Raw genomic sequence first — 17,689 nt, 5'->3', positions numbered from 1 at the left:
CAAATTCTCAATCAATGCATACATGACCATCTTCTAAGATGTGTTTTCCTGGTAATGGGGGATTGCCCGTGTGAACCATCAGCATGTAGAATTGGTTGACCCGAATTATGAGGGTCAGATCAGACCAGTAGGAATTTTAAATGTTTAATGACAATACTAACGGCGGTATAGTTGATTGCCTTTATTTGGCTTACGCTTCTAACTTTCACTAATTCTTGTTCTCTCCATCATTTGAAACGACAACTCTTTTTTGTTGAAATTGCTCTTAGACAACAGGGAAAGTACATATCAGTTCTGTATGTAAAACATAAATGGATAATAGGTCTTGTTGCGGCTGGGATCTATCATCTTTCCTGCCTTTTTAATGGGATAAAACAATGTTCTAAAAACCAACCCATATCAGCCATATCAGCGTACAACCGACTAGATTCAACCGATTATACGCTATTCTAGTGATTGTCGATTGCCATCTGATAATGGTGGCTGACGGTTCTCTTGGGTGGTTGGTGTACTTTAGTTCATTTTTAAACTTTTATTGTATGAATGTTTGTTTGACTAAATTAACAAATATAGAATGTTAAAAAAATAATCTCAATATTTTTAAAAGATGCAACAAACAATTATTGTCTTAAAAACTTTTTTCAAAAAATGAACCAAAAAACTATACAACATTTTATCTAACTCTCATATAATTTTCAGATATTTAATCAAACATATTTTCATATTCAAATTTAATTCGACTTGATTCAACTCAACTCAACTTAAAACATTTTTTCATAATAATATTTTTTTAAAAGTGCACCAAACATGCCCACATGTATCCTCAAGCCAAAAGGTGCGCTTATCTTTATCTGCTTTGATTTTCGACTCTATTATTCAAGTCATTTGCACGCCTAATGTGCTATGTTTTAAAAACTGGACCGAACTGGCCGATCCGATCGGGACTCGACAGCTTCTCCAGTTCGGTTCAGGTCTTAGGGGGTTTGTTGTAATATTTTAAAATTATAAAGGTTAATTTATAATTTTATAGGAGTATTTTGGAGATAAAAGTTTAGGGATTAAATGGTAATTTTTTGGAGTATTTTTGAAATAAATAAAAATTTTAGGGAGTAATTTGAACTTTTTTAAAATGATTTTTTGTAATATATTAAAATTTAAGAGATTAATATATAATTTTTTAAAAATAAGATTATCGCTAACATCATCAACCCAATCAATGATTAAGAGATTAATATATAATTTTTTAAAAATANAATAATAAAAGCAGGATTTGATAGTGATGTTAATTTTTGTTAAAAATATTTAAAACAAGGAATGGGATAAGCCAGTAGATAAAATCTGATTCTGCAAAGCATAAGATTATTGTTTTTATCATGTCCTCACCCACATTTTAGTTAATTAAGTGTTATTATATTCAATTAACCTTACAGTTCAACCAAATTTGGCCTGGACTGCGTCATCTAGAAGACGCATATACTTGAGAAATATATACAGCTGTTCAAATCTGCTTTTCCAAGGAATATTTTGAAACCATAATTCATTCAGCTCTATGAACTCGTTTTCTTTGAGCATTGAAAATTTAATTTACAGTCCGATTGGTTCAGAGAAAATTATATTACTGGAGAATATTGTATTACTGAAAAAATATAGTATCAAGAAATCTTTAAAAAAATATGTTTAGTTGGTTGGAATAAATTGATGTGTATATTATAATAATATATTTAGTTGGGAAGATAAATGAATGGGTATGTTATATAGATTGCTAAATTATCTTTTTTTTAAAATAATAATATTATATTATGTTATTTTTTTAACCTCCTATATTTAAAATTTTGTTAAAACACTCCAGCCATATAAAACTTTAATTTATAGCAAAATCATCCTCAGCCACCTTAAGCCACTGCTAGCAACTAGCCACCACCACTGACATCTACCGTAATGGCACATGGCTAGCCGGAGCTAGTTAGTCGTGCGCCAGTAAGGCCTAATTTGACCATGGATCTTTGATCTATGGCAAAAAACAACTAGATCTGGCCGTGAATATGACCGTTTCATGGCCAAAGATCTGGCCTTTTCATGGCCAGATCTATAGCGTTTCACGGCCACATCTTTGGCAGTGAAACGACAAGATCTGATCATTTTCGGTCATGGATCACAAATCCAGATCCATGGCCGAAAACGTCCTTACCAGCAAGATCTCGTCGGTCTTGTGTCGATATGACAACTTTCGTCGGCAGCCAGCAGTGGTGACTAGTGGCCAACGGTGGTCTTGGGTGATTAGGGGTATTTTGTTAACTTTTAAACTTTTTTGTGGTTGAGATGTTTTAGCTAAATTCTCAAATATAGAGGGTCTGGGCTAATTGTTATTTGGTAAACATATAAGGACAAATACGTCCGAAATGATAAAAGATTAAAAGCAAAATATGATCAAAATTCAGATTACTTTGGTAATCTTATATTAACACTCTTTGGTAAAAAAATCTGATTATCCCTAATATTATTAACAATAAATATTATTTATAATAAAATATTATGTAATATTTTATTACTTGATAATTAAATAAATAAATTTTAAAAATTTAATAAAAATTACAAGATTAATTTTATATCACCCGAATCAAACGCAACCAAAGGGCAAAAAAAACTTAGACCTTGCTTGTCCTCCAAGAAGTCAAACGACCACACATACCGAAATATAAATGCGTCGAAGCTTCTATAAATTATATGATTTATTTTATTGTCAAACCCTTTATTTTGACAAGTTCGCGTGGATTTGGTCTTCTCCAGACATTTTATATATGATAACTACTACTTCCCCGTCTGTGATTTCATCTACAAATTCACTGAGTCCATTCCTCCCATAACCAGCTAAATAGCTAATTAAAATCATTTTCCGATGGAGACTTTGTCGCCAAGAAGAGCAAGCAAAATTAATAGCTTTTGCAGCAGAAGCCATAACAAGGGTACCAAGAACCCATATTCGACGCGTGGGTTAGACAAGTTCTCTGCACTACTAGCTGAGCTTGAAGAGAAAAAGCAAAAGATTTATTCACAGAGGGGTTCAGAAGATATATCTCTTGTTCGTTTCGTCTATAAAGATACGGATGACTTTGTTCCAATCGTGGTAAAGGTGAAGAAAGAGAAAACCAAGAGTGTCGATGATATCAAAGAGACGTCTGTACAGCATGAATCAAAAACCGTGGATAAGTTTCTAGTAGATCAATCAAAAGGTAAAGGCAAGCTCTCAAGATCCATATCAGATGATAGGATTATCACTAAAAAGAAGAGCTTTTCATGGAATGAGATAAAGTTAAATGATTGGAGGCGACCCTCTTATTACTTGCCGGCAGCTATCATCTTGATTTTGTTGTTTCTAGTATTTTTTGGGAGATCATTTGCAATACTCTGCACCTCTATTGGATGGTACATGGTACCTACATTACAGGGAGAGAACTCTTCAAATGAAATAAGCCAAGAAAGGAAGAAAAAATATGTAAGAGGAATGAGTGAGATCAAGACGGTCAGTAATGAATTATCTTCTCCTAAGAGTAGTAAAAACTGTGGGGCTGTCAAAGTTCAATCTCCAAAGAGTGGTAATAACTCTCGGGCTGTGAAAGATCAATCCCGAGGACTACGTGGTAATCGACAAGGCTGGTGAAGATGATGATCTGATCCTTTGTTTTTTTATTTGTTTTGTTAATTGATATAAAGTAATACCTGTTGGGTTAGGTTGGAAATTCAATCTAATGTTTGGCATGTCGACAAATGTAAATTATGATTAGTAAATAATTATTTGGGTTGAGTAAGGGTAGAGCAACAACCCTTGTCATGTAATCAACAAGTTACTTTGAATGGCATTGGCATTGTGATTTTTGTAAGAAAATTTTGGTTCCAGAAAAGAAAACAGTGTGTCTTTGTGTCGAAACTTATCTGTTTATTTTGTCAGGAAGTCATGGTGGAAATTTCAGTTCATGATTCGTGAATCTGCACTTGATCCAGATGTACATATCAACTCCATGATCCCATAATTTTTTAAGGAAATCATGCTGAGCTTAAGGGATGCCATAATTATTAATATGGGCAAAGTCAGAGTTACACAGTTATGTGTGTGGCAGGAAAATATTGTTCAATAACCATCAAACCGGACATGGCAGAGTACTGGCGCTCCGGTTACCAAATTCATATAGGGCCACGTGGCGTACACTATACCAGAAAAACGAGAGGAAAGTGATGGATCTGTACCATGATTGAGAACGGTTGAAAATGTGAGGAGGTAGGCCTAATGGCCAAAGGCCCCATTTCGCCACAAAATCATATCACCAAACATTTTAATTAGGGTTTACTGCTCAACTCTCTTCATGTTCACAACAGAACAGGACCAGATATTTTACTTTCAAATTCTCAATCAGTGCAGACATGGCCATCTTCTAAGATGTGTTTTCCTGGTAATGGGGGATTGCCTGTGTGAACCATCAGCATGTAGAATTGGTTGACCCGAATTATCAGGGTCAGATCAGACCAGTGGGAATTTTAAATATTTAATGACAATACTTACTTACGGCGGTATAGTTGATTGCCTTTATTTGGCTTACGCTTCTAACTTTCTCTCATTCTTGTTCTCTCCATCATTTGAAACGACAACTCTTTTTTGTTGAAATTGCTCTTAGACAACAGGGAAAGTACATATCAGTTCTGTATGTAAAACATAAATGGATAATAATAGGTCTTGTTGCGGCTTGGATCTATCATCTTTCCTGCCTTTTTAATGGTATAAAACAATGTTTTAAAAACCAACCCATATCGACTATATTAACATACGATCGATTAGATTCAACTGATTATACGCTATTCTGGCGATCGTCATCCGACGATGGTGGCCGACGGTTCTCTTGGGTGATTGGTGTACTTTAGTTCATTTTTAAACTTTCATTGTAGGAGTGTTTGTTTGACTAAATTAACAAATATAGAATGTTAAAAGAATAATCTCAATATTTTCAAAAGATGTAACAAACAACTATTTTGTATTAATTTTTTTTTTCAAAAAATGAACCAAAAAACTATTCAACACGCTATCTAATTTTCAGATATTTTATCAAACATATTTTCATATTCAAATCTAATTTGACTTAATTCAACTCAACTCACCTTAAAACATTTTTTCAGAATAATATTTTTCTAACAGTGTACCAAAGATGCCCGTACATGTATCCTCAAGCCAAAAGGTGCTCTTATCTTTATCTGCTTTGATTTTCGACTCTACTATTCGAGTCATTTGCGCGCCTAACGTGGTTAAGGAAAATTGGATATTCAAGTTTAGCAAGCCCAGTCTCTTATAGATGGGCCAATCAAATCTGAACAGGATCAAAGTGTCTCGTATACAAATTATCCTCCCAAACAAGTCTATTGGATCAGAGACTGAGAGGCCAGCCTTTATAATTCTGCGAGTTAAATCCCTTTTTGTGTTCTTTTCATTTATCTATTTCTGGTTTTGTAATACCGTGAAGAGGGCTAAAAATAAAACCAACAACAAGCCGTGCGACAAAAAAGGGGGAAGAAGGAAGCAGCTGGCGCAGTGTCAATTGTTTATAATCGATCAATGAACCACTAGTACAAGACAACATAGAGTTAAGAACTACAGCACCAATTTCGTAAATGTAAACAATATACATAATCGAGACCATAACTGATAACACAAGTATTTGATTGTTGAACCAGAAAGAACTCCCCCGCCGAGCCCAACAAGAAAAATTCTTCCAAAACGAGTACCACAATCCCCTATTCCTGCAATTGGAAAAAAGGATCATTTCCTCATTTCAGGGATTAATTTATATGACCAATCACAAATTACAAACACAGAAAAAATGACAAAATGGGGCAACATTATAGTCTACCAACATATTAGCCACCAGCCAATAAACAAAATATAAATTGGTGCCAGAAGATGTTTGAGAACTGAGAAAGCTTGTTTGAGCAACAAATTGTGTTATTTTTTCATTTAATATATTCAATCTCTCACCCTGAACCTCTTCCGGCGTGTATCATCAAACTGAGAAATATCATGTCTAGTATCTTCACGTCTGTTTTGTCCAGCTGCCTTTGCTGGCGTCCTATTACTCCTATCTGTTGCTTGACTTCTTGAGCTCCGGAAAAAGCCATCCTTGTCCCAGAAAACCTCGTAATCAGCCTTCAATTTTGACCCTTGCTGCTCATTATCAAGTCATTGCGATCATCATCACAAAAATAAAATAACAATTAACAAGAAATTCACATGTTCAAACCATGTATTACTTTGACATTTGGCCTTCTCCCTGCCACATCATGGATACATATAAAAAACTACCATTTGGGACAAGCTGATTGGCTATACAAGCAAGAAATCGCATTCATGAACGTTGCCATGTCATACTGACTGACAGTATTAAATATCCAAATTCACAGTAAACTTTAAAAGAACACAAGACATACAACTCATGTCCCAGAAGATCACCAAAAGTAATTCTGAAGACAAGGCGAGGATTAATTCACATGAGGCATACAGTATTTTCATGAAAAATTAGAATTAAAAAATTTGAACTTATAACACAAATTTTCATGATGTGCATGCTCAAACGTCAAACTGTCTTATGTTCTACTCATGGATGATGCAATTGAAAGACCTAGAATCTAAGAGCTGTACGTGCTTGCAATAAAAAATCCAAGTTATAAGTTAAAAACAGAGTTACTTTTTCATTATCTGATCTATACCATCTCCAGTATTGGTGCCAAGTATTATGAATGCCAGAAAGAAACTAAAATTAGTTCCAAAAATGAACAATCATGATTCCTTCCTCATTTTTCTAATACTTAGCTGTTACAATTGACTATGTAAAACAGTAAAAGGAGAACAATTGTGGTGGTTGATTAATTTACAACTGTTCACATGCTTCAAGTCTGGAACTGGTGAATGAGATGAGAATGCAACGTGCTCCCACTGACAACATAAAACCCTAGGTATTTAATTCAAAGACTCTAAGGAAAAAACTGAAAGAAACTTTCTAATGAAACAACTAAATAAAATGTGGAGGTATATATAACTCACAGAAGAATAATGCAATGCTCCGATATCGAAAAAATCAGACTTCCTACCTTTTGCAATGAGCGGCCACATAAAACCTTAAGAGCATTATAGAAGTCCCAGTATTTCTCAAACTGAACCACAATCTTACAATGAAGACCTGAAACGATGACTGTCTCATCCTCGTCCGCATCCTTACCTAAATCATCGTCCTCAGCAACATTAAGATTCCTATTGAGTATGAGTTAAAACGGCAATAAGGTTGATATGCAATTAAGTTATGTCATAGTGTAAACAAAATCAATCACATACAGCAAAATGAAGGTTAAAAAATATATATTTTTTAAAAAAAAAACACCTTATCTTCCCAAATGTTGAAAAAATAGTATGTGTAACCAACATTGACGGCTTCGACGAAACCCTCGGCTCTGCAAACCACCTCGAAGGTACTCCTCTAATTACTATAGTATCCGGCTCTTGTCTCCCCCTTGAATAACCTAACAATAAATTATCCAAATTAGTAATTATTTTTTCTTTTAAATAATAATAATAACAATCAAAGTTTTACAAACTATTAGTGAAACCTCGATTTCCAAAAGCATAAAACTCCTCCCAATCTTTCTTCATCTTGTCGAACTCATCAGAAACTGGAACTGATACACTCAATCTATACTTAACACCCTCCAAATTTAATTCAATTCCGTCCATTTTTTCAAGAATGTACTTTCTCCAGTCTGACAACTTCTTTTCTAGAACTTTTATATCATTTTCTTCTTCTTCTTCGACGGGATTGTCCCCCTTTTTCTTACTGGTATTGTTTAGGAATCCTAGGTCGCGAATGAAGAGATTGCCGTGTGCAACGGGCTCATCGCGCTTGCGTTTCTTGAGATCTTTGAGCCGTCTGATTTCCAGGTCCTCTTCGGGGACAGTGATGGAGACAGAGAGGGAGGTCTTCAGGAATTCTATTAATGCGCGCTTTAGCCGCCACTCGTCTATGGATTTTGTCACGGAGGGACTTGTAGGGTAGATTGTGAGCATAAGCTTCACCCGCGGTATTAGTGTTAGGCCGTTCTCGATTTCCAGGGTTTCTGTTGGTGAAAGTGACTCTAACGGTGGCATTCTGTGCTTTGCTTTGGGTTATTTTTTTTTTTTTTTTCGGTCGATTATGGAAGAAGGGTTTATGCTTTCTGGCTTTCTGCTAGTAAATGTTTGGGATTTGAATGAGAATGGTAGAAGGCCCAAAACGCTGCCGTTGAAGTTATTTACTTATTTCTTCTGATTGTAAATTTGTAACTTTAACCAATCGTATTGAATATTCAATATACGGCAGTAGCGGCACCCTCTTGGGATAGTGGGCTGTGGGCCCTAAGAACGAAAAGACGAGACAGTCCTCCCTTAATGACGTAGCGTGCAGCAAACAAATCAGAAAGCGCGTGGAAGTAATCCGAATCACAATCTATAAATACGGTATACGCAGCTAGAATTTCCAAGTAATAACAGAGAAAGAGACAGATTTTAGGTGAAAGAAACTAAAAAAATGGGTTGCTTTGCTTGCTTCGATGGAGGCAATAAGCAGCAGAGAAAAGAACAAGAGAGATTAGCCTCTGAAGAGGCCAGAGCCAAAGCTGCCGAGGCCGCTCAGAAACGGTAAAGATTACTTAATTTTCTTCATAGTTTTTTTTTAGCTGTTCAATTCCTCTAATCACGTTCATGATCCCGGGTTTGACTTATTGAATTTCTTGTTAATTCGTTGACAATACTATTACCCTTTGAAATCGAATAATTTATTGTGGGATAAGGATTTCTTAAAACGTAATCTCTTTGCTATTTGTGCATATATTCTCGTAATCTTGTGTCAAAGTTGACTTGAATTTAGAACTGTATAGGTTTTGGTAGAATTTGATTTAGGAAATTACATTTGAGTTTTGGATTTATAAATTTAATTTCATTTTGCATTCATCAGAGGAATGGATTTCTAAATTTTATTTTTACCGTGCTTGTATATTTAAGAGGGTTATGCTAACATTGTTAATGAAATATTACTTATAAATAAATCATGAAGAAGTAAATTTAATAGTGGCGTAATGCTTTCTTTATCAGATCACTCAACATTTAGATAAGGCCATTATTGCAGGCAAGAACAGTTTGATAAGTCAGCTGCGGGAAAAGCTGCTCGTGCACAGATGCAAGGGATGGCAAAGCAATCTGCAAATTCTAACACAGGCGAGCCAGTTCTTAAGGTTGTCCTTTTCCTATCCTATCGAAGTTCGAAACTTTTTTTTTAAGGATGTGGACGGGAATTTTTTCTTAAACCATTTCTCTTATTTAACTATATAATGCAAGTTTGACACTTTGTTTTCATGCTGTTGGTGCAGTGGCAGATGAGTTGAGGTTGTGTTTGTTGCCTGTTTAACTACAACTGTTTATTGTAAGTAAATTTTCTACCTACAAATATTGAATATAGCATGATTTCTTTACCTGTCACTCAAATGGAGTTATGTTTTTTATGACACTTATTGTTAGAATCTAAATGGACATTCTTTTGTGATATCATTCTTGGGCATTAATATCTGATGATAAAGGTGAAAAATTATACTGCAACTAAAATTCTTGACACTCGAATTTATATTCCCTGATGTTAGCTTCATATAAGATGTTTTCCTGTGTCTGAGATTTCTTATTGAGAGAAACCTGATCAAGCCAGCTGTTCATGAGATTAAATGCGGATGCATACAAGTTTCTGAAAAGAAGTTTACTTATTCACGCATGCATTCAGATTGTATAAACTATAAATGTCTATGATTCCAGAACTGCTCCCCTCAGTTCTTAGTTGGTGTTTTCTGCCAGGTACTATTAGGATTGATTCAACTGATTTCTCTGCTTTGCCAGAAGCAAATCGTTGATAACACCACAGCCATTTCACCATCAGTTAAAAGTTTTCTGTAATTATTTTATCTTTTAGTTTATTAACTGTGGATTACAGAAAATAAAGTTGAAAAGATGTAAATTATTTGTGTTTTACTCTTGTACTGTTTCAGTGGCCTCTCTTTTTAAATAGTTTTTACCTCTGTGCATCCTCTTTGTGATCTCTGTGCAGAAAATTTTACCAGCTCATTTAAATTTTGATATGGTTAAAGTGATTGACAGAATGGTAAAGTGCAGCGAATGAATGGACTCTGTTTATTTCTTTATTGATGTTTTATTGAAAATTATGGTTGAGTAAGTGGTTAAAGTAATTTATACAAAATACTGATCTATAATCATTTTATTTCACTTAATAAGAAAACATTTCAATTGATGACAAAATCTTCTGTTTCGTAATGTGGTGGTTTAGATGAGTTTGTTTAGTTACTATCCTCCTTGCTAGTTAACAGGTCATTTATGCTTCTTTCTATGATGCCTACATTGATTTCTATTTCTTTTTGCTTTCAATTCCACACTGTTTACATGAAAATAGGATAGCCTATTATAATCCATACCATACCACTATAGACTGTAGTTATGTTGGTGACTCTCCTTTAGTGAATTCAATTTCTATTTATAAAATGTTGTAGCAGCCATCCATTCCGTGCTGCAGCTTTAGTGTTGACACTGCTTGTACCAGTCTTTTCTGCATAAATTTACAGGTCAATCTTTTCTTTATTTTTTTATTTTTTGGTTTTTAATGGCCATATAGAGCTGAGGGAGAAATAAGACAAACAATTTGTGTATCCTGAGAGCACATATTATGTTGCGCTGGAAGGTNACTATAGACTGTAGTTATGTTGGTGACTCTCCTTTAGTGAATTCAATTTCTATTTATAAAATGTTGTAGCAGCCATCCATTCCGTGATGCAGCTTTAGTGTTGACACTGCTTGTACCAGTCTTTTCTGCATAAATTTACAGGTCAATCTTTTCTTTATTTTTTTATTTTTTGGTTTTTAATGGCCATATAGAGCTGAGGGAGAAATAAGACAAAGAATTTGTGTATCCTGAGGGCACATATTATGTTGCGCTGGAACTTAGGTTCGATGGGTTTCACCCATTTCTGATACTGCTACTGCCAATGCATATTAAGTACACTCTTAGTGACCACTTTGATGTTAGGAAATCTCGAGTGTATGATGAAATGAGTCATTTGAGTGCCACCATCCTCGTACCACAGCTTTTATTTACCATCCGTATACTACAGTTTTTATGTGTTTCTCTTTGCTATTGAAGTCTGCTAAACTACCGAAGTCTTTTATATGCAAGATGAGTACCTGACCATAACAGAGATTTACATGATAGTCAAGAAAATAGGATGGTGGAAGACCATATGATGGGAGTTATTTACATCCTAAAAACACTACTCTCGAATAGGAAATATTATGAAAAAATTGGATGGAAGTTATTAAAATCTTAATAGTTTTATAATATTTGCACTTGGAAAAATAGAGTTATAATGATTTTTTACGTCTGCAATTTGCAAATACCCTATTCCAAAAAAAAAAAATTCATCAACTCGCCTTGGGCGCTGAAACAATATTACAAGATTTCCACGGATCCACCTGAGATCCTAGCTTTAAAAAGTTTTCTGATTCACCGTGAAGCCTATTTACCTATATATTAACATTTTGCTGTTGACAAAGAATGACTCGAAGCTACTGAACAATGACAGTTGCTCACTGACCAACAGTGGGTCAACAAGCCGTAGTCATCAGTTATTGGACTCCTTTCTGTGATGCAACCAGTTCAATTGAATTACTGCCTCTAAATACGATAAGAAAAGGTCCATTATTCCATTAGTTATCTGCTTCAGATTACTGCAAAATCACTATCACACGAAACTTTGAACAGGAGTTGACAGCTTCAGCTCATATGCAGCTTGAAAATAGTCTGCCGCTTGTTGTAAAGAGCCTTCCATTTTCGAAATCAGTCCAAGGTTCATCCAAGCATCATGATTTGTGGGATCTAAACGTAAGGCATTCATTAGAAAGCTTCTAGCAATAGGGAGAGATTGGCCACCAAGTTTCATCAGTATTTCAGCTGTTGAAACAATACTTGGTACATAATCTGGTTCTACTGACAGTGATATGGAGAAAGAAACAAGAGCTTCTTTGTGCAGTGACTGAGCTTCGAGCAGCATACCTAGAAACATATCATGGAAATTGAATGGGAATTAAACTTCTGAACTTTCATGCTTCCAAAGATCAAATATGTCTGCCGCACACCCACATAAAATTGATATTTTCATGTTCACGAACACATTATAATAGAGAGGATTATTACCCGTTCTATGCCAACTGCTGGGAGAATAGAATTCAATTGACTTGGCTTTTTCTGCACAAACTTCAGCGTCAGCCCATGATTCAAGTTTCACATAAATGGCAGACAAATCCTGCCAAGCTGCAATTTCCAAATTTTTTCCTGTTAATACCTGCAAATGATAGAAGATAATTAATCAGTAGGGAAAAATTATGCCATTTCTCAATAATGGTGGTTGAACAACTGAATTAATAGCATATTTATGAACATTCAACATAGTGAACATAACAATAGGTATCAAGGTGCAGCTGTATTTGCTTTGCAGATTAAGAGAAGAGAAGCAGCTTCGGAGAAGGATGACAGTTAATGGCTATATAGTTGCTGAATCTAGTACGCTTAAACCAAGAAGTGACAATGAAATCTCCATTATGATTTTATAATATATGAGAATGTAAATCCATATGCTCTGACCTCAGAGAATACATACCTCAGTACTAAAGTACTTTGCTTCATCTAAGTCCTTAGAATGAAGCTCTCTTTGTGCTTGAATCATTGCCAGCAACATTCTGTAGGTTTCTATTGCTTGCTTGGGATGCTCCTGAGCAATTTGAAGGACAGCTTTTAATCTAAGAAGTTCTAACTGATCCATTTTCCCACCCTCGTCAAAAGCGAAATCGACGATGGTTTCGGCATCCTTTAGTCGCTGTTCTGCAGACAATATAAGTGCTAACAGCTTCCAGCCTTTCACTGTGTTTCCAACTACTGTATCAGAGAACATCAGTGCATTGTCAAAAGCCATATCTAAATTCCTTTGCACTGCATGTTCCAGCCCTAGATTATACATCATTTCTGGGTCCTCCTTCCCATTCAGAGAAGCACAATTTAGACAGTTCAAAGACTCCTTGTGAAAGAAAACTCTTTCCGAATCTGATATAGACTTTCTTGCTGCATTTCCATAACACATACCAAGAAATTTTTGGGCTTGACCCGTAAAACGCTCATTTTGGTGACTAGTACAGTCAATTACTTTTCGAGCAAACTTAATCCCTTCATGAGCATGCTTTGGATCTCGGGAACACAATTCTGCTCCCAACAAAAAAGCAGGGATATGAGGCTTATGCTTTGCTTCAGAATGACCAAAAATCTTCTCCAGCAGGTTCAGGGCCGTTTCATCCTGGCCTGCAGCACTGTAACAAAGAGCCAGAAAGTACCATCTCTCAGCTCGATTGTAGACACCTGGAAAAGCCTGCTCCACATACTCCGCTAATAATTCAAACTGCCCAGTAACTGAGAGTGCATAAGTCAGATGGTCCATAATTTCTGCATCCCACTTTATTTTCTTACATGCCACTTTTTCCATGAGTATTAACAACAATAAGATTGCTTCCTCTATATTGTTTTCAGGGACCGTTGGACCCCATTCCTGAACTTCAGAGGGAAGGCTTGCTTCAACACCTCCATAGAGTAACGTAGCAGCTAAGTCTTTCTGCACACTTGCTAACTTCTGGGGATCTAAATTCCAGGGCTTGACCAAAACCCGGCGATATGCAATGATAGCTTCTTCAAGAAAGCCTGCCTTTATCCACAGATGTGGGAGCAACTCCAATGCTTTATGAAAAATCTCCTGCAACTTGCAGTCATCACCAATGCCCTCAGGCATTCCCTTAGGTAGGGCTGATTCCACTATGTCCAGAATTATTTTGCACTCCTTTGCAGCTTCTGAGAAAAGAAAAAAAAAAAAAAAGTATCAGACCTATTTGTACTTCTGACTCGCAAAAACAACTTCCACACCTGTGCAGTCCCACATATAGGGGCCACCAGTCCTCTATAACAAAAACTCAAATTATAAAAAATCTAAACCACCCAGAAGACCTAATAGCATTCCTTGTCCAAATAATTTTACAGATCATACACCTCACAAGATGGTTATACAGTACTGAAATTCTCTCATACTTAAACCGTTCATAACTGTATATTACATAGATAGTTTGATATAGACAATGTGCAATTAATCTGTCACAAAAAGATAAAATATAATACCTTTACAATGCTCAAGCTCTTTCAGGGATTTTGCTTTGAGTAAGATAGCTTCCAGAAGTAAGCTCACAGAATGCATTGACATTACCCCAAGAAGCACAACATCACTTTTATCACTCTTGGAACGTGGCTTTCGGGGCCGAGTTCTCTCAACGATAGCTTTGGTCATTTTTGGGATTAAACTTCTAATGTCAATACCCTGGAATACCTGGAGTGCAGCATCAAAATTCCCTCTCTGGTACTCAAGTCTCCCCAACAGGGCCCTTGCTTCCTGGAAACGCAGTCAAAGAAGAACTTAGACATTATTAAAAAGAGAACAGCTATGAATTAATAAGTCAATCTTGATTAGAGACAACACCCACTTCATAGTTTAGGGAAAGAGCTTCTTTGAGAGTTGATTCAGCTTCATCTACTTGAATATCCTCAACTTTAGAGTCCCAATCTCCTGTGGCCCTTGAAGAAAAGCCACTCGCTGAGAAATCTCTCGTAGCCAAAGACTCGGGCGACTGTGGTGCGTCTTCGAATTTGAACTGCTCACCGGAACAAGCACACAACATCTTCTCCAAAACAAATTTTGAATTTCTCTTTGTAAATGTATATGATAACTTCACTCTTCACAGACTTGTTTCATCTGGATACCAGAAAATGAGAATGAAAACACGTTTTTTATCTTAAGGCAATTCATTTCCAAACCATATTTTCAAAAAAAGAAACATATTGAAGTTCTACTGTAGACAGACTGGCCATGATCAATGAAATTAAAAAAATCCTATAACAATCCTAAAAAAAGAAACCCAATAAAGTTCCCTTTATCAGACCAGTTGAAAATGAGCTGTAAAAAAGATCAGAAAACAATAACGGAGATTTGCATAGCAAGTAGCAACAGCATAGAATGAACAACACTAGCAACAAAGCGTAGTTAACGACGTGACCCCAAAATCATCGCATTACAACAAAAATATCCTTAATGGCAACCACAGCGAAGAAACTTATGGGATAAAAACGAGAGAAGAGAAAGCGACTAGCAAGAACAAGACAAGTAGAATTAAAAGAAAAGAAACAAATGGCGAAGAGGTGAAAATAGCGAGGCATACAATACAAGAGAAGGCAGCTTCGGGCTTACCAAAAGAAATAACGTGATTTACAGCAGTGGTTGAAGCCATGAAAGCTACTTCTCTGTGTCTTTGGCTTTTCAGTATTCTGATAAAAAAATTCAATTCAAATACATATGAAGCAAATGTTGAAGCTAAAAACAAAACAAACAAAATAATCTTAGCTTTATTATTAAACATGAAAATAGAGATCTGAACACAGAATGCGTGTTTGGTGTTTTTAATCTGTTTTTGGATTTTGTACCTTCGAAAAGTGCAGGTGAGTTTTACAGTATGGAGAAGGTATTGGCATTATGGCCTGTTGAGGAGAAAAGTTGGTTTCAGTCAATAAACCATTTAGCTCATTTCATATTAGATTCTGTTTGAAATTTTGTTGGCTATTTGTTTTTGTATTTGAATTATGAGTGACAGCTATTTTAGAAACCCACTGCCTTTCCAAATTGAATAAATTCCCAAACTGCCCTCGTGTTTCCACATTCACTCCCCCTCCATTTTCATTCCCTACAACTTAGGAGCATAAATGCTGATATGCGTTAGCCCTCGTCAGCAAGACTTGTGTACATATACCCTTTTATTTTATTTGTAAGAACAATTTTTAATTAATAATTAAATAAACTAAATATTTACATCCTTTTCGTTTTATTTTATGATCGAAGTAATTAAGTCAGTTTACGTACACCTCAACTAATCTTTCGAAATATTAGAATTAGTGATCGAGTAAAAGTTCCAGTGGTTACCCCTATTAACAACTGATGAATAACTCGAACTCAAGACCTCTTAAGTAATACATCCAAGAGTTTTTATCGAATAATTAAATTATTCAAAGATAGTTAAATATTTACATCCTGAAACTTAGAAAAAATATCTTAATTTGTGTCATATAAAAATGTAAAAATGGTGCATATAAAGTAACTCCAATATTTTACATGATTTTAGCATTGAGAATTGATGAGGGCAAAAGACAAATAATATATCTCCCATCCATCCATGAGAGTTTCAAGTCCATTAAAAAGATTTTAATTGATTTGCATGCACATCTCGTTGGGAAGGTGGATCCCGGGGGTATTATTGTAAATCCACATGAATCAGTTTTCGAATTCGAAGTAGTTGGTTGGATGGTTGGCGTTTGATTAGTTCTCCAACTTAATATTTAAATCGACCATAACATCAAACTGTTGTAATATTAATTTTCTAAAGTTTAATTATTAAATTAAATAAACAACTACGTTATTTGATGATTTTAAACATAAAATGGTTCATATTGTTTGCATCATGCATTACATAAATTATGGGCAGGAACACCTACTCAATTTTAAATTCGTGTTAAATAAATAATGAATTGATTTTGCAGTGAATGGGATGAATGATAACTAATGGGAATTCACTTCTTCTATGTTGGACAAAGATTACAGATCTCCATCGCCAGCATCATTTGCGGTAATCTTTTGACTATTTTTTTCTACCTTTTTTTTATCTCTGCAACACAGTACCCAAGAAGCGATTATTCAAATGTGGGTGGCGGCCTGGTGGATTTTTGTATGTTCATATTGTGCTTCTTTTATGAGTGGTCACTTCCTCGATGGATTAAACAGTTGAAATAGCGTAGTCAAGTACGGGTATGGCTGAAAAAAGCTTAAAAGATCATAAGGAAAAGGGCATAAAAAAACAAAAGAGAAACAGACCCGTGATAAGCTGAAGAATCAGTAATGGTGTTTATTTCTTTTGCTGTCGTTTATGTTATTTGATCAAGAAATCACTGACATGTTTAAGCTGAGACTTTCCCTTTTCTTCCTGTTTTTTTACAGTCTCATGACAAACCCCCACTCATCATCCTCATTTATTTATTCATCATATAATTAATGTCTGACTAAACATCCAACCGCCAACTTGCCATCATAATTAAAAGGCCCGTGGAATTTGAAACAACTCTTTATGTCATCATCTCCACATCTTTGTCAATTACATATTAATTATTGAATTTCTAACGTGGAAAAAACTGTAATCAACAAACTATTCTCTAAATGTACAATTTTATACTTCGGTCAACATCAAAATAATGTTTGTAAATATCTATAATTAAATCAATTTTAAAAAACCTAATTAAGTTTGAAATTGGGGAGAATAAACTCAAAAAAAAAAATGTGTATTTGACAGTGGGGTGAAGGTCAAGAGCGCTGAAAATCACTTCCAATCGTTGATGCTCATACAATACGATATAATCTGATGCACAGAGACATCCATATATGGTTGGGCTTGTTT

At 35.2% G+C, this 17,689-nt stretch overlaps 4 protein-coding genes across 4 annotated transcripts; 2 read left to right on the top strand and 2 right to left on the bottom strand.

Annotated features, from left to right (window-relative positions):
* Positions 1–2,852: 2,852 nt before the first annotated feature.
* On the top strand, positions 2,853–4,521 carry LOC116139962. Its single transcript, XM_031425604.1, has 3 exons — positions 2,853–3,638; positions 3,947–4,058; positions 4,116–4,521. The coding sequence occupies exons 1-2, from the start codon at positions 2,897–2,899 to the stop codon at positions 3,973–3,975; spliced, it is 771 nt and encodes a 256-aa protein (XP_031281464.1). The 5' UTR covers positions 2,853–2,896; the 3' UTR covers positions 3,976–4,058; positions 4,116–4,521.
* A 1,185-nt stretch (positions 4,522–5,706) lies between these two features.
* LOC116139914 (A-kinase anchor protein 17A) lies at positions 5,707–8,269 on the bottom strand. The gene is made up of 5 exons (XM_031425555.1): positions 7,639–8,269; positions 7,413–7,551; positions 7,126–7,285; positions 6,017–6,202; positions 5,707–5,781 (listed from the first exon to the last, which is right to left on the bottom strand). Exons 1-5 carry the CDS (start codon positions 8,171–8,173, stop codon positions 5,776–5,778), a joined length of 1,026 nt encoding a protein of 341 aa, XP_031281415.1. The 5' UTR covers positions 8,174–8,269; the 3' UTR covers positions 5,707–5,775.
* Positions 8,270–8,554: 285 nt separating this feature from the next.
* Positions 8,555–13,820, top strand: LOC116139906. The gene is made up of 4 exons (XM_031425541.1): positions 8,555–8,701; positions 9,189–9,294; positions 9,430–9,482; positions 13,686–13,820. The coding sequence occupies exons 1-3, from the start codon at positions 8,592–8,594 to the stop codon at positions 9,442–9,444; spliced, it is 231 nt and encodes a 76-aa protein (XP_031281401.1). The 5' UTR covers positions 8,555–8,591; the 3' UTR covers positions 9,445–9,482; positions 13,686–13,820.
* LOC116139905 (protein NPGR1) lies at positions 11,598–15,876 on the bottom strand. The gene is made up of 7 exons (XM_031425540.1): positions 15,675–15,876; positions 15,442–15,518; positions 14,681–14,949; positions 14,322–14,589; positions 12,769–14,000; positions 12,306–12,453; positions 11,598–12,164 (listed from the first exon to the last, which is right to left on the bottom strand). Exons 3-7 carry the CDS (start codon positions 14,873–14,875, stop codon positions 11,854–11,856), a joined length of 2,154 nt encoding a protein of 717 aa, XP_031281400.1. The 5' UTR covers positions 14,876–14,949; positions 15,442–15,518; positions 15,675–15,876; the 3' UTR covers positions 11,598–11,853.
* Between the last annotated feature and the right edge of the window lie 1,813 nt (positions 15,877–17,689).

The sequence above is a fragment of the Pistacia vera genome, unplaced genomic scaffold, assembly GCF_008641045.1.
Source record: "Pistacia vera cultivar Batoury unplaced genomic scaffold, PisVer_v2 Contig36, whole genome shotgun sequence".
Lineage (NCBI taxonomy): Eukaryota > Viridiplantae > Streptophyta > Magnoliopsida > Sapindales > Anacardiaceae > Pistacia > Pistacia vera.
Note: the sequence above shows the minus strand (reverse complement) of the source record. Positions and strands in the feature narration are given on the sequence as shown.